The sequence below is a fragment of the Tinamus guttatus genome, unplaced genomic scaffold, assembly GCF_059628265.1.
Source record: "Tinamus guttatus ecotype Peru unplaced genomic scaffold, ASM5962826v1 Tinamus_guttatus_pri_ptg000509l, whole genome shotgun sequence".
Taxonomy (NCBI): domain Eukaryota; kingdom Metazoa; phylum Chordata; class Aves; order Tinamiformes; family Tinamidae; genus Tinamus; species Tinamus guttatus.
Window position 1 is genome coordinate 1810133 of NW_028289043.1, and position 17402 is coordinate 1827534.

At 38.7% G+C, this 17402-nt stretch overlaps 1 protein-coding gene across 5 annotated transcripts in view; it reads left to right on the forward strand.

Moving 5' to 3' along the window:
* Nucleotides 1-17402, forward strand: part of CDK14 (cyclin dependent kinase 14) — a 296945-nt gene that overhangs the window by 174832 nt on the left and 104711 nt on the right. For all 5 annotated transcript variants that reach the window (XM_088533551.1, XM_088533554.1, XM_088533553.1 and 2 more), the window contains one exon: nucleotides 6458-6551. In XM_088533551.1, coding sequence (XP_088389677.1) covers nucleotides 6458-6551 — 94 coding nt within the window. The remainder of the gene's footprint in view (nucleotides 1-6457; nucleotides 6552-17402) is intronic.

A 17402-nucleotide genomic window follows, 5' to 3' on the forward strand; every position in this document is an offset into this window, starting at 1 on the left:
TTATCTAAAGTGTGTTTGTAGCATTAGCATTTTTATGTAATTACTGGCATTTTGTCCTTATGTCAGATACTGTGCGCTCCCGGGTGTCTTTGTCGATACCCTGCAGTAAGACAAGACTAGGGAGCTACTTCACTAAATATTTAACTAATGTTGAGCTACAAAGCACAGCTGTTTCTTCCATTTAGGGAGGAAAAAATGACAGGGCCTTTGCTTTAGCCATGGTAAATGACATTTCATGGTGGTTCCCAAGGAATGGAAAGCAGGGCTGTTATTGTGTAAAAGACCAGCCCCATGAAAAAAGCGTCCAAATATTAACCGCTGGACGGGCTGGGAAGCAGGTGGCAGAGGCTGCAGGCTATTTTTACACTTCATTTGCGGGTGTAGGGCATTAGGTTAGTAACTAAAAGCTAATGATCCACGTACAGTATTACATTCTCCTGCTTTCTGTTTAAATAGCCACTGGCGATAAAATAATATTAATGAAGACATGCATGCATTAATGGTGTCAGGCTGGTGATGGAAATCAGGGCCGTGCACTTTGTGATTTACTGCTGGCAGCGGGTGATGCAGTGGCAGGGACTGTGCTACCTGAGCCTGCAGAAAAGAGACGTGATAACCTTTGATAGGAAAAAAAAAATCTCTGGAATTCTTCTCTAAGAAAAGAGCTTTCCACTGCCTATGGCATAACTTCCTGAATTTTATAGTTCTTTGAAAGTCAATGCGAGGCAAATGAGCTTTTATATACAAAGGGTTATAATAATTACTAAAATCCATATATAGGTAATACAGAAAAAAATCCCCAAATTAACCTATTCTAGTTGTTCCTTGCAGGAAGAATTCAGTATTAGTAAATGAAACAATTTCGGCATATTATCAAAGCCCTTCTGTCATGCAGTGCATGTGCTGCTACATCTGGGTTTCTTAGATGAGGAGGTCACTAGGGATATTTTATTTTGAGGTGCAGCTGGCTATAAACCGTATTTGCTAACAGCTGGCAGTGTTTTGCATATCCCATTGTTTTGTTTAAAAAAAATACAAGGAAAGAATGATAGAATGTAAACTCTTAGTCACAATTCAGGTAAAATAAGAAATTAGGGGCCATGATATTATTGTAAAATTCACTTATATTAACTAATATCAGCTATGCTTAGTGCTGTATAAGAAATTGCTTATAGCTAGACCAGTTGTGCTAGGAAGTTGCTTATTAAATCACCATTATTTAACTTTGTGGCATCTGGATAAATAGATATATGCTCGATTCTGGTCTAAATCTAGGGAAAACTATTCACATGGAGATTTTTCATTGCATAGTTAGAAAAATAAACGATATTTTTCAGGTACTCAACACTCTCCACAAATAATCCACTCCGAGTGCAAATTAGAGGGTTTTCAATAATTCCAGGCATGCTTTCATGAATATTTGACCAATGAAGACCTATGACAGTAATTAAGATATTTATTATACAGAAACAGATCTTGTCTTAGACACAGGTGCACCAAATTATCTTTTTACACAGGAGACATTACAAAGACATCGTTATCCTATATCTGCTGTAAACAGTTTGGAATTAAAGAAATCTGAGAGCAGGACTCCCAGAACATACTGAAGAAATAGCAGTTTGGGCTCAAGAGGGAAAACATGCAGGGTCAATTGGTTCTTTTGCCATTGTGTGCCATAGTGGTTTTTATCATAACTTCTAGGGCAAAGAAATGCCAGTTCTTAAGTGGTGAAGATATTGTGAAAACTGTCAAAGTAAAAACTGGAGAAAACGCTGGCAATGACAGAGGTTTTATCAGCTTACAACTGGAATTAACTTACAACTGGAAAACTCTGGGGGGTCTGATTCACCGATAGAAGGGAGTGAGTGAGGAAACCATCTTGTCTGCGGTTATTGGAAGGACATTTCAGTTCCTATCCATAAACTACATTTAGTCATTTGGAACATTGGATTTACTCATCACTCTCACTATTAATAGTATTTTTTTCATGAGTAGCAGGAAAGTTTTTCAAAAAGTATTTGGATCCACACCAGAGAAAGAAAGCCAGGAGCTGGAAAATGTCATGTGAAATATATTTAGTTCTATTGATAAGTAGGATCATGCAGAAGTGTGGCTTTTTTCTGAATAAATAAGACAAGGTACAAGTGTCTGTGCTATTTCGATATGCTGTATTTTACTAGTGAATTTTGTGGAAGAGAGTCCTGTATTGCCTCTTGGTGATGAATACATAAAAATAAAGCAGGCTATTTTTCTTCTGATATATTTAACAGTACAAAACTGTGCAGTTTGGGAAACTTGGAAGAAAACTGTTCCTTTGAATTTCAGAAATCTTAACAGCAGGATTGTTGGAAGCAATTATTTGGTTTTCATAAAATGCCTTATACCTCTGAAGCCAATTCCTGCACCCTGAAACCAAGCTTTTTGACAGATAAAGCTTCTTATGTGAAAGCCAATATGTCTTCACTATGAAGAAAATGCTGAATGTCGTCACCTACGCTGAGCCTGTTAGAAAGCATTGAAAATCTGTTCAGGGCAGAAAGTTCAGCAGGTTTTAACTGTTTCTCAAATATCCAGTCAGGCTTCCTATAATCTCCATTTAAATAAGACCCAATACTCAGTTTAGATACAACTCCTCATTCCAAATTGCATCTGCTGTGTTTTGTGTAGATCCCTCAAGAATATTAACTGAAACCAAAAAGTCCTGCTTACAGAGACAGGAATGTGAATTCTTAAGACAAAAAAAAAACCAAACCAAAACAAACACACGAAAAGATTAAGCAAGTTATTTTTTAGGAAATAGACTCTTGCATTACAAAAGCTGTGTAGAAAACATTTGGTTTCTTGAGGCCTTCATTCTTACAGGCTCACTTACTATGTGGGTTCAGATGTAACACTAACAACTTTAGCTCTGTTCTTCATTCACACTTCGTATAAGGTTGCATGGTGACAGCCGGGGAGTCCTAGAAAATTAAGCAGGACAATAGCAGAGCAATATTAGATGGTATGGCAGCATATGGTCTCATCAATACATCAATAGGTTTAGTCATGCTTTTTTGTCACCGGAGAGGGAGCCACACGTTTCAACACGAGATGGCTGTCACTTTGAGTCATGCTGACTTTGCAAGGTCATCCCAGGCTGCTCCGCTGGGAAGATCCCTGAACCAAATCATAGAAGTAGCTGCATTTGGCTTTTTCAAAATCAGTTTTATAGAGGGAACAGAAAAATCTAAACCGAGTGTACTGAAGTATGCTATGCTAATGTTCTTTTTTTTCCACACACAATTTCTCAAATGCAGCCTGAAAATGCCCCTGTATGCTGAGCGTGCACAAGTAATCCATAAAGAACATACCCCTGGAAATGCACGCACATTAAGCTGAGTTAATTGGTCGTATTTCATATTTCAAGATGCAATCTTTGCATCAGAGAAACTAGAGATGGGAGTGATCTGTGAGATCATCTTATCCACCCTGCTGTTAATGCAAGCCTGTTCCCTGAAGAATATTCCTAAGTGTTTCAGCTTGTCTAGTTTTACATGGCTGTAGCAGTGGAGTTTCTGGTCCGTTGGGAGACTCTTGTATGGCATAGTGATTAAGTGTGTTTCTCTAACACTCACACTAAAATTTTCATTTCCGATATGCATCCTGCTCTTTGTAGTTACGCTACTTTGGGTCCACCTACAGTTAGGGGAAACAGTAAAAGCTTAATTTGCTTTTTCCTCTCTTTAATTTTGCATAATTTTAAATACAGAGCCATCACGTTCTCGCTGTCTCTCATGTATCCTTTTAGCAAGGGTGACATAATTATTTTAATTTCCTTACAAGTTTTCCTGACTTTCAGGTCAGTAGTTCGGGCGTGTAAATAGTTTCTGCTTTGCTCAGAAATCTCTCAGACCAGTCTAATAGTTTGTGAGCTCTACAAAAAGAAGCCTAAATTTCAAGGCTGTGTAGAGGCTTGGTTTCTATATATGCTCAATACATGTGTACTTAAGGTTTGTGAATCAATGATCCCAGTATATTTTTAATTTCTACTTGCTGTAAGTAAAACTCACCAATCAGCCCTGCCATCTCAAAGCCTTTATTTAATATTATGGCTTTCTAGATATTTCCTATCAATTCAGTGTTGGACTTTTATCTATTTTCTTTTCTTTTATTATCTATTTAATCTTTTCTTTTTTGTGGGCTTATTCCTCAAAGTGTTGAGTGAGTGCCTTAAACTTGCAATCTAAGCGTATGATTAATGTTCAAATGTGCCAGAGTTGAACAGCAGTCTTCCAGCTCAAACCTCAGAATTGCTCAATGATTTTAGTAACCTTTTGATTTTTGGACAAGCCATTCATTTAACCGCAGTACCCTTTCACCATCATTTCAGATCATGACTAAATAAAGCACTGGGTTATACAAGTGTTCGAGAAACTTAATAGGGCTCTTTTTTTTCCAAGCAGAAAACTATTCTTCAGTGGTATTGTTCACTGTTCTTACTTTTCTTTTTTGGTTTGCATCAGATCCACTAAAAATGTAAAATATTGTAAACAGAGTTTGTGAAATAATAGAATATAAATTTATCTGCCAAAATCATAGGATGGTTGGTGTTGCAGGGACCTCTGGAAAACATCTATTCCATATAGCTTTTACAACATTTCTGTTCAAACAGCTAAAATAAGTTTCTGTGCAGATAGCTGCGTCAGCTCTGAAATGATGAACTAATTTAATCAGATGCCTGGTGTTTGGTTGCAAGAACAGAACTCTGATCTCCTTTGCTTTAGACCAAATTCAATTGTTTTATTTCTCATCTTGAATAAATTGCTTCTGTCTGAAATCTCTCCTTGCCCAAGATCTGGCTAGTATTTATAAATATTTGACTAAGATATATTGTGCCTTTCTCTACCTAATGAGGCAGTAACCAGAGTGAATGATGAATGACAATTTAATCAATTCGGCTCCTTCAGTGACCAGTGGAAGCATATGGAACATAAATTTTAACGTCTCCCTTCTATAAATACCTTAATTCATCTAAAATTGGATGTGTGAGAGCTGTGTTTTCCAAAGTTCTGCTTTGTGTTTCAATGGCTAAGGAGACTTAGGCACTGGGTAAAGCATGGGTTGTTTGCTGACAATCTTAGTTAAGTGGTGTCTATAAATATTCAGCCCTGGCCTTAATGAAAACCTGCCATCTATTTTCATTAGGTTATTTTATTCTAGAACCACTTCTTTACCAATATATGTACCTACACCCCTAAAATTAAATGCTACTTTCTGAATACATCATCTTGATGAATAAGCAGTGATAAGGTATGTAATTATTACCTTCCAAATAGTTAACTTCTAAATTAGAAATTATGGCTGAGTTTTCTTGATTCAAAGGACAAAACCTCACAATTTAACATGTTGGCGGTACTGTAGCCTTGGGAATTTGTGGTTCACTCTGACACCTATTTTGAGTTGTTTGTTTGTCCTGGGTTGTGTGGTCACTTGCACAGATGTGGCTATATGTATATATATGTGTGTATGTGTATCTATGTACATGCTTGCAGAGGCTGTGTACGCTTAGAGCAATTTAAGTGAGTTTTAACATCCAATCAAGCCCTGCATCCTATTGGTAGCCAAGGAATATGTTCTTTCCTAAAATAATTTTTTACTGGAGGAGCAAGCAACTCCTGAGCTCTTTTCATCTAGAAAAGAAGCAGATAAGTTTGTAATTTCTTTTCCTCCTAGGAGCAGGAAATCCATGGGTTGTCTGAGATTTGATCCAAAGAGCTGCAGAAGCTTTAAAGCATTAAGAATTCATTCTTTGTGCTGCAGTTTGTGTTTCTCAGATATTTCTTTCCTCTGAGTATCTGGTATTTCCTGCAGTGGCTTTTGAAGGAGCAGGATGAGGGGGACCCATGTAAAGCAGCTGTGAGAGGGTGCAGAACGGTGCCCTCAGGAGGCTGCAGCTAATGAGGGAGATGGGAGAAGAGGAGGTGCCCTCTGCTCAGACCCTCCCATGCCTTTGGGAATGGGATCAGCATCTCCAAGCGCTCTGTGGAGAGGAGAGGGGAGAAGGAAGCCCCAGCAAGCCCAGCCCAGGAGTCACCTGCGCTTGAGCAGGCCCTGAGCTCCGTGTCTCTCAGGAGCCCAGGGCCTGATCACTCATTTCTCCCAGATTTCCCCACGCAGAGCCCTCCCGCTGCCAGTGCCTGTGTGCCCTGGGCCCAGCAGCACCCGTGTGGGCAGCAGCTGCCGGGAATTCGTGGGTCTCCTCTGCTGCCGCCCTCACTCTGGCCCTCTCCACGTCTTCGGACACGTGAAGGGAGATGCGTTCGCACACACGTGCTGGTTTCCACTATAGGCACACAAGCCTGTGTTGGTAAAAAAATACTGTAATGTTGATGATGGAGACAAAAGCACTGATCATGTTGGCTGTTTAACGTGAAAGAAATTGTTCTAACGTTGCATATTTTCTTTTTTTCCTCTGCAGGGGAGTGGGTTGTATCTTTATAGAAATGATTCAAGGCGTTGCTGCTTTTCCAGGAATGAAAGACATTCAAGACCAGCTTGAAAGAATATTTCTGGTGAGTTCTGTATGGCTGCAGACATGTTCTTGAGATAACAAAATGTTAAAATGGACTGAGAGATGCACCTGTGTGTCTTTGTGTCTGCAATTAAATTCCTGGTGGAGGAAAGAATCAGAAGTCTAGTCTATAAACTAGATGCATTTTACTTGATATATTCTTGAGGATAACATAAACTTTTCAGATCCTGAAGAATTTTATTTTTTCAATAAATATTTTTCAAAACAGCCCATAGAAAGGTTTTTTAAGGATGTAAAACAAACTTACCAAATGTAAGTCAATGCAAAATCCAGCCAGCTTGTCATGCCTACTTAGGGAATAGTCAAAAATTATGACTCTGAGTGCTCCTGTGTTAAAAATGTTACTATTGCAGTGTCAGGGTGAAGTATTTAGTTTGTGGGACATGCATATAAAGGGAGAAGTAAAATAGGAAATGGGATGATAAATAGAAGAGAAAGCAGAAATTGTGGTTATACTCAAGTTCAACAAAAGTGCTGGACTGCTGCTTCTGAAATGTGGTTCTGCCCTTTATAAGATGTATGGGTAGCTCAGAAGCACTGAAGACACAACCACGTTTGAAATGAAGGAAGAGAGAATTTGTGTTGAGTGAATGCCATCACTTACACATCTGATTTCCAAAGCTTTTATGGCTTCCTTTTTGTGTGTGTGGGGAGGGAGGCGGGGAGCAGATTTTGTGCATTTTTGGAAAGAAAGTTGCTCTTCTCCCCTGTGTGATCTGGGCTTTGGAGCTTCCCTTTCAGAAGGCTCAGGAAGTGTCTTTGGATAAGGGAATGGGGTTTTTCTGAGTTCTGCGCCTCAGGCAACAGGAGCTGGGGAGCAAGGGGGGAAGCCAAAATACTGATCCTTGGTGTTGCAGATGGCCGAGGGAGGGAGTGAAAGAAGAGCTTTCTCCCCTCAGTCTTTCAACCACTGTTTGGGTTCTGCTCATAGATTTAACAGGCAAGCATGAGTACACCCTTGCTTTTAAAGATTCTTCTGTCATTAGTCATTTGTTTCATTTTGTCTCATGTTGAAAAAAAAGAATTCTTTGTTTTGTACCGTGTTTATTAAAATTGCATTCTTCATTTTACTCAGACTTGCTTGTACTGTGCCTCTGTTGGACTGACTTTATCATCAGTGACTTCAACAACTACTTTCAGGAGTGACTCAGAAAATCTCTCTAAAACAAGACTTTCTCGTTTTGTTATGATATAGAAATGTCTCATTTTGAGTAAAATATCTTATTATTCTGCATTCTTGGATAATACCATAAAAATTAAGTGCTGTGGAAATGGAAACATATAATCTGAGGAACAGTTATGAACAGGATGGGGATATATCTAATTGCATTATTTTGTTCACCAGCTTGTTTATTTTATCATAGTAAATTTACAGTTCTTTATATTTCTGCTTTTAAAAAATTTCACAGTTTGCATTTATAGAAATGAACACCACTACTGCCTTAGTAATAGAAAATGAACTTTGAAAACTAAAATTCCCCCTTTACCCTTCATCCCATTTAGTGTGGAAAAATCTTAGTGATTTTGCTTTGAAAATCATGTGCGTATCTAACAGCAAAAGTCAGTGATCCATTTGGCAGGGCTTTTTCACAATAGATACAACATATAAATCTATTTTAAAAATATTTGAATATTCCTATTAGCCTTTCTCTTTCCTTTTTCTCAGTTATTTCGGTGTAAAAATACCATGATAAATCCATCTCAGCATGAGTTTTGAGACCTGCCAATTTTTTAAATACTGTTTTCAAACTGCAGCTGCAAGTATTGAAAACATCTTGTGAAATAACAAGGGATAATTTATTGATCTCTTTAATTTGTTCTTTTACAAACCTTAGAAGAAAAATAATACAATTTTTAGTTGTGCAGTCTATAGTAACTTTTTAAATCATGGCTAGTAAATGATTTCTAACAAACAGAAGTGTCTAGTTAACCTTAGCTAAAGAGTTTCAATGAGTACCCTCTAAAGCACTCAGAGCATAATTAAGAATTTAAGAAGTTATCTATTTAAAAGTTACAAAACAAAGGATTATTCTTGTTTGCTTTTGTATTTGAACAGACGGATTAAATTCCCTCATTCTCCAGTGAATCCTGCACAGTATGGTGGTTAATAACTTTGAAGTACAAAATTAATCAGGTTATTATGCAAGATAACTAATACAATTAACTCCTACACAGTGAGCCCTTAAACAGCTATGGCAGAAACCCAGCTCAACCAGTCAAAGGCTTCACAAAGTCTTCCCGTAGGTCACATTTTCTGCATCCAGCAGTGGTGTTCTCCTGTGCAGGGTCGGGCAGGCTTCTGAAAACGGCGTGTGGTAGCAGACACCTGCCCACGAGCCGTGCGGAAGGTGCGTTAATCCGGGTGGGATCCGCTGCCACTGTCCTTCGGCACTTTTCAGGCCTTTTAAGGAATCTGTTACATTGTGGCAGGAAAGTCGTCAGTGTGGCGAGATGTAATATTTAGAAAAACTGAACATAATTTAATGTGGATGGCAGGGTAAAGTTCTTAAGTGGTTGTTTGTTGTCTTATTGTGTACTTGGCCATTATTATGTAAATGTAATTCCTGTTTGAGTGTATTCTGTTTCGCTGATTATCAGGTGCGAGTTAAAGAGTGTGCTCTCCAAATGCCTCAGCCAATCTCTACCGTAAGCATTTTTTACATAGCTGCAGAGCAAGGGTAGAATATGTCACAGCTCATGTGTTTCTGCTTGGTTTTCGCTGATGCTTGTTTATGTTTGATACTGGCTTAATTAAATAACTGCATATACTAGATTAGGAAAAGAGCTTTATCTTTTACTTATCTTTAAGGATTTTTCTGTTTAAGCTTGTATTTCCTGACTTTTAGTTTTTAAATACTAGGATGAATTGCTTTTGTTTTTCATTATAATAGCTGTTTGTAATGTAGTAACCAGTCTCAAGTTCCATTACTTTAAAATATTACTTCTATTACTTTAAATAATATAAATAAAATAGCATGAGTTTAAAAAATTCTGGGTTTTAGAATTAACAGCCCATGAAAATGTTCACCTCTATGACAGAGCAAACTGCAGGTTGTCATTGTAACAAGTTATGTCTAATAATTGGAATTCTTTACCTGCACTAAACGCCATAGTATGAATAATCTTTTTTTTAAAAAAAAAAAACTTATTATGCTTACTAAATAAAACTGAAAATGTCCAAATTGTTAGGTTTTAAAATGTTTTGATGCAGAGGTGATTCAGTTTATTCGTTATGCTATTACTTCTTTAGTCAAACTTTTCTCCTATATACTGGAATTCAAGTCACATTTTAGATCCTTCAAAATAAAAGGCATACTTGTAATCTCTAAAATTAAGAAATCTTTTGCCTCAAAATATCAAAGTGGGCACATGTCATCGTTGTTCCCGACATGTATATCCCAATATATAGCATAAGCTCTGGGAATGGGGAAAATATATGTGAGGCAACATGTTGAATCAACGTAAAACTGCATCTGCATTCCAGTGTGGAGTAGTAACTTCTTTATCAGGGGTTTCTTTATGTGGTTATATGTTGGTGTATATTTCTGTGGCTATGAACTTCTGCTTCGAGGTTTTGTACATCAGGGAGATCCTGCCATTGTAAATACAGCCTCAGTTATGTCTAGGAGTAAAAGCATCACCAAACAGCCTTCGCTTTGGCCCTGTGCACTCATAAATTGACAGCCCCTTGGATTTGATGATGGTCAACAGAAATTAGATAAGGGTTAAAGCAGATAACATGGAGAAGCCTCTTGTTTGCCTGTGCATGCCTTTCCCCAAACAGTGTTGTGAGTACCAAGCAGGCCACAACTTTTTATTAATGGGTATGTTTTTATACTTGATGTTCCTAAGAAATCCAAACTAGGCCAGTGTAGAATTTATTACAGTGTGAGCTTCATGCTGGCTTTATTTTTCTTCTGGAGAGAGATTTGGAAGTGGGAAGCTGTTTCTGTCTTTTTGATTTTTGCTTTCTGTGAACTGCTGCAGCCTCCGAGTAGATTTCCCTCGCAGGCTCCTGAGGGAGTAATCAGTGTGTTGGCTGAACTTTACTCTTGGTGCCAGCTGCACTAAAATTACATTTCACTGTAGAAATAACGCAGGAAACGCTTCTCCTGACACTTTGTAGATCTCTGCACAGGCAGGACAACATCTTTTTAGGTGACGATCTCTCTGTACGTGGGACTTCCCTCTGCACACGATGGCCGTCTCGGAACGGCCGCAGCCGAGTTCTCTAACCTGCATCTCAAAAAAAGCTGAGGCCTTCTCTCTGGTTTTGGATGGTATTGCTGTGTTGGGTGCCATAATGCACAGCATTAAAAATAATTTGGAGAGAGCAATACACATTTTGTGGAGCCCAGCAGCCTGGTGGTGCAAAGGCCTGTGCCAAAGCCACGTTCTCCCTTGCTGCATTTAGTTATACAGCAAGCCTTGCAAGCATTTGCAGCTTCAGCTAGCTGTGAAAAATTGCATTTTCCTTTTAAATGGGAATGGAAGCGTTGCTCCCGTTATTGAAGATTTCAAAGGCTAGCACTATTTTTTCTTATGTGTATTCATAACAACATGCCTGAAGTGTCTTGTATCGTGTAATGAAGGATAGTAATGCTTCTGCTGAGGCTTACATGAAGCTATAGAATTTTCTTTTGCAGTTCTGTACCTAAAGGTTTGCTTTAATTTTGCTTACCTCCTTGTAAACCTGAAATAATACTTTTTAACAGGCCTCGCTGTTATTTAGCAGATGACAGACCCTTGCATTGTGCTCTGCTCTGGGGAACTAGCAATGTTCAACCCAAAGGAGCTTGTGCTTTTAGCTGTGGGAGGTTTTTTTTTGAGATTTAACCTGAGTAATGAAATGTTTAGTCAACATTGTTGGTCTTCTATTCCTTGCTTTGTTGTTCAGTGCACACTTTTCTGTCACTGAAACTTTTGGCTCCAAAATACATCTTGTTCTTATCAGACAGAGTACATGAGCATGGGAGGCAGGAGCTGAACTGAAGTTTTATGTGGTTGTGCACATGGTGTCTTTAGTGACTTCTACGTTACACTTGAAGAACTGAGTGCCAGTTAATTTACATGATGACAGCAATGAAACAAAATATTTCACTTACCCTCAGTACCAAAGAACTCACATAAATAAAAGGTATGAGGGAAAATAACCTTAACGGTGATCTTTTTTTAAAAAAAAAAGAGTATTCTATGTTTTCATGTTTTGAATGGATTTTGCTTTTTTTTAAAAAAAAAGAATTTTGCCTCATTTTTAGTTTTCTGGCTACATAATGAGTATCGTCTAATGTGTATCCTTTTCTCCTTCTAATAGGGCACAGGGTATTCAATCTTTTTTTGCATTTTTTTTGCAAAGGGTTTCTGTCTTCACTATGTGTGCGTAGCCATAATATGTGCTCTCATTTACCTTCTATCTTTAAACGCGTGCATTATTGGGCTAATAAAACAGACCTGAGATGTAAAAATAGCAATCCTGTAAAAATTTAAGAATGGCTATTAAAGAATATTGCTCATCTATGTCAGGAAAGGCAACTTTTTAAAAAATATCAGTCATGTCTTGCATTCCATTAACAATTGAGACAGGAAAAGGGAGAAGTACATCCCATTCATCTGTGTTGAAAGTCATAAGAACACCCAGCAGTGAGTGGTGGAGACTTGCCAGGAGAACTACCGGTTGGCAGCAGGAGGGAGGAGGAAGAGGGGATGAAGAAAGAAGGTGTCACTGGATCCTGGAGGTTCAGGGGCTGGCTGGGTGCCCGGCCAGCCTCAGCCTCATGCGCCGCGTTGCTTCCCGTGACCCTCTGGGCAGAGGTGCCGTTCTGGGCTTGCGGGAAACCCTTTTCATCCAGGCTGCTAAGGGCGAGCGCAGCGCGGTGCAGGGCTGCGCTGCGAGACCTCGCTCATTATCAGCTCGGTAGTGCAAAACGGGAAGAGTAATTGGCTATCAGGAAAGGAAAACAAATTAAGCCACGGTTTGGTGGAAAACAATGGTCCCGAGCTTTCCCTGGAACTGGAATGTTTCTTTAGGATCTGCCGTATTGCTGTTGCTGGATGATAAATAGGCTATAATTATAAAGAAACATTGTTTCCCTTCCAGGCATGCTTCTGGCGATCAAGAGTGCAGGAACAGGCAATACTTTAATAAGAATAAATAAATAAATAAGTAAAAATAAAGTAAATAAATAAATAAAAAGAAAGTACTGGGACTGAGCTGCTGTAAATGAGTGCAACTCCTGTCTACGTACACTGGTGTGCACCTTTGCAGGCACTGCTCTGGTTGGCCCTCATCGCAGAGGGAAGAGATTTTGCCTATTTAAAATCTCTGTATGTCTCTGCACAGATTGTGTCCTCGTGTGTAAAGGAGCTGGAATTTCCAGCGTTTGTGTTTGCAGCAGACACTGAGCAAAGGTGCAGGTCCATGCAGCTTGTGAGTATTACGAATGGAGTTGAGGCCTATTCTGAGTTCAAGTGCTGCTCTGTTATTCAAAAGCTTACACTGGTGCAATATAAAAATTCAGGCCCATTCATAAACATGCTCTGCTATGTTGTCTGTGCTTGTCAGGAAAGATACTACATGATCAGTCACCAAGTAGTCACATTATCTTTTCTTTCTCTTTTATAAATAACGGAACAGCGTTTAATTCCTTCTCTTCTGCTTTGTTCATATCCGAGTTGCATATCATGTGCTAAAATTGTGTGTTCTGAGGAGCATCTTGATTGCCCAAATTGTTGTTTGTTATCTGTAGTTGAATTTCAAACATCCTGGAAGTTGAAAAGGTCTAAAAATCAGTGTGAGACAATTTTAGGTGATGATTTTATATATAGGTTATGAGAATGAAAGACAAATTTCTTACTAGCTTGCACATTTTATAAGATTGAGACTAGTGGCTGTATTGTTCTGCCCTGCTAAGAACTGGTAATAACCTATAGCTTTTTGTGTTGTTATACAGACTGTAGCACAGGGAAACATCCTCCTTCAGCCCAGTTGGTGGAAGCTATGCACATGCCAGCAATACAGTTTGCACATCAAGCTAATTTGAATAAAAATTAATTCTAATACCTGTTTTAAGTGTCCTGAATAAATGCCTTAGAGTATTTTAAGAAGATCCTGAGCACTTGCCATAAGATTGGATGTGCATAACTAACACTGACACTATATGAGCTGCTGATCCTCAATATCTTTCTAAAAACTAAATGCAAATCTTCAGATAATCTTAGTGATTTCGGTATCCAAGAGCTAACATTAATCGACCTTGATTAGGTCAGCTGCTTTTCTGGTTCATTAAGTGTCACTGGTTAAATAACTTAGGCATTTAATTTGACCTATGTTGAAAATTTTACATGCTGTTTTCTGGGCTTTACATATGAATTTTAAAATACTGTCACATAATTTCTGTGCACCAGTGTGTTTTGCCATTACTTTTGTGAATTGCACAGAGAGCGGAGAGTAAGAAGGGTTCAGAGTGGCATGAGATCAAGGAACATAGATTTTGCAGAAATTCTTAACTGCAGGAACTTTACAGGAAGTAAGTCGCTCTTGGTGGTTGTATTGTAATCCTTTTTCAAGAGAGAATTGAGAGAATAAGTAAATTTTATCATATAACATATGGCCTTTGGAAAGTTGCTCTCTACATCCAGAATGTAATACAGGAGCTAGTAGTTGTGATTCTGTCATAAGGGAAAGTTGCATAAATTTTACATTGCTAAATTGACTTTTTAGTAACATTAGAGGGAATGCAGATAAGGATTTTGTCAATTTGTTAATTATCCCTCATTTGTCATCTAATTTCTGCCTAAATACATTTCTGTAGAAAATTTATTTCTTAATATGTCTCATTTCTGCATATGTAAAAGACGTTGCCCTAATTACTTAAAAAGAGTCTTCAATAATTTGTACATTTGAGATTCCAGGGATTTTGGAATTTACCCTCCTTTGATCTCATGACTGTGCTATTTGGTCAGTAATATCCTTCTTGTGCTGCTGAATCTGATGGTTGGAGTGCTCTGGGATTGCCCCTTTCTCATGGAAAGGGAAGGGCGGTCACGTTATCATATCAACTGCTCAGCAGTTCAAAGAGGGTAGCAGCTGTAGCCAGGGCAAATCCTCTTTGGCTTGTGTTATGTGTTCATGAAATCTCTGCAATACACTATTCTGTGAAGCAAGTTTATCAGATCAGTGAAACAGCTGAAAGCTCAGGACAGTGATAGTAAACACTGTTTCTTATCCCAGTCTTCTCTTATTTGGGTCGCATTTACCACTAGTACTTTCAGTGCAGCTTCTTAGCCACTTTTGTCATCCTGTTCTTGCTGATGGATTCATGTTATTCAGCCTTTTAACTAGGCTAATGATAACATCCTGTTGATAATTGTCATTCCTCTTGTAGTCTAAGAGATCAACTGTGCCTTACAATGTTGAATGATTGATTTTTCTCTCTCTAATAACCTGTTAGTCTTGTTTTACCACTATAACATCTCCCTTTCTGCAACAAAATCTTTAATACTTGCCTCTGAAGCAATTTTATATTTTTCTCTCTCTTAATAGCAACATAGCTAATGCTGTGGAGCAAATGTATTAGCTGTTATTACACATTATGTTGTTCTTGTGTCTCATCCCTATTTTTCAGTCTTCCATGCTGTCGTTTTTTCAGACCATCCTCTCCATCCGTATTCACTGGAGCTCTTTGATGGCGAAGCTCTTTATCATGTAGCTATACAAATTTTCTTTTCTCTGTTTGTATATCCTGACTTTATTTCTCTTCTCCCCACCCTCTTTTTTTTTTCCTGAGAAAGTTGACCGTGTTGAGCAGATGTTCAGCAGCTCTGATCTTTTGAAATTTGCTTTTCATTCTTTCCCACTTTGGTCATCTATCACTTCAGTGCAAGCCCTCTGCATTCCCTTTAGAGCTGTAAGCAATATGTCCTACAAATTCCCTCCTCTCCTCATATTTCTCTTGCCCAATTTCCTTCACCATTGAGTAGAACGTAAAGGTGCCTTTCAGCACTGCCCTTTCACCCGACAGCGAGTCTACCAAGAGGAAGAACTGTAGTTGCAGCTGACCTGTATGGAGGCTAGAGCAATTTTAAATGGGAGTAGTTGGCTATTAGACCCTAATCTCTCTTGCCTGGAGTTTTTGAGAGCTCAGGAGTCATTGGCAAAGTTCCTGAGTACGCTAGTGTCAAAGAAAAACAAATCACTTCAGTGAAGCTGTGAGTACAGCTGCCTCTTCCTGTTGAGCTACACCTGCTTTCACCTTCATTTAAATAAAAGCAAAATGAAAAGTCTTAGGCCACCTGCTAGCTGCCTGTTAAAGCTACAGCTGCTAAATGATGGATAAATGGTTAAATCCCACAGTTTCCCGTTCTCAGGAAATTTGGTCATCTCAAAATTTCACTTTCTTTCAAAACCCACTTCCTACATTTACTCTCCCTCCTCCCTAAATTTTTCATCAAACAAGTATTGACAAATTATCATTTCAGAATCACATGGCAAGCTTTTCTACTGAAATGAAACAATAGTGGTGTAAGTTTCATATTGCTGCTTAATGGCGAGAAACAATATTAATTGGCTAAAATCATTTTAATCTCAGCCTCAAGGTGTTTGGTGATACTGATCTCTTTCCTTTCTTGATTCCTGATACTTGACGCCTTTAGAAAAGGCCTTCATCAGCCACGTGGTGAATGTGTTCACTGAGTGTAAGAGCTGATGAATCATGCCATGGGTATGACTCATTTTTTCTCTTGACTGCCCAGACCTCAAAGAATGCTTGTTGTTTCAACTAGGGAAGTCTCCCAACTAGGGAAGTCTCCCAGGAAATCAGTTTGCTTGTGATCCCACAAGCTGAAAGTTTCTGGTCCTTGAGAGGTATACATACATGCCTTCTCCTAAAGGAATAGGCTGCAATGCATAGATTGTTTCTCCATGGCTTTTGAGCCATATGGAGTCCAAGGGTGACCACTATGCTGGAGCTATGTTAGGGAAAAAAAAAAAAAGAAATCTTTCTATACTGCTTAGAGTCTTCTCATTTTTAATTCTACTTGCCTGTCCTGCTGGTATGGTCCAGAAGGGCAATCAGATATATAAAAGTCTTGTTTTCTTTTAGTAGCAAAATACTGTTGCTCAGGGTGAAGGCTGAATACACCAAGCATCACGTTGTGGTTTGTTGTGGGAGGCACACCTAAAGCCGCAGCTCTTGAAATGGATTTCAGTGATAAGGTTTCACAATCTGTAAAGTGATTTGGGTTGGGAATTCTAGTCTGGTTCAGCACCAGAATCAGCAGGGTATTCAGACATCCAGGAAAAGTGCACAGCTACCCGATATACGTAACAAAACTGGAGCTCATTATTGATGCACTCACTGTTGCAGAAATATTTGAACACCTGGACAGGTACATTCATTGAATGGCAGCATGAGTGGCTGCCTTCCGTCACTGCAGATTGAGCAAATGGCTGCTTAAAAAAACTTGACAAAATACCTGCTGCTTCCCTGGGCTCAACGTGGCTGTGTGATTCTATTCAAAATTGAGATTATTACAATATCAAGACTTCAGTTGGCAAAATAAGAAGCAGGCAAACTTCTGGATGATCCAATCTGATTCTAGTATCATGCTGCTATGTGGTGCTGAGCACTAGGCTTACAATATAGGTCTCGATGTAAGTTACCTACATAAGGGATTTTAAAGAGAAACAGAATTTTCTCGATAATGCTTTTTTTTTTTTTTTTTTTTGCAGACCACGAGCTCATTTATCCCAGCAGTAATGTTCTGACTTACTCCAACAGCTTTCCCTTGCCCTGCAAATGTATTTCTGTCACGTAATGAGGTTCTATTGTGC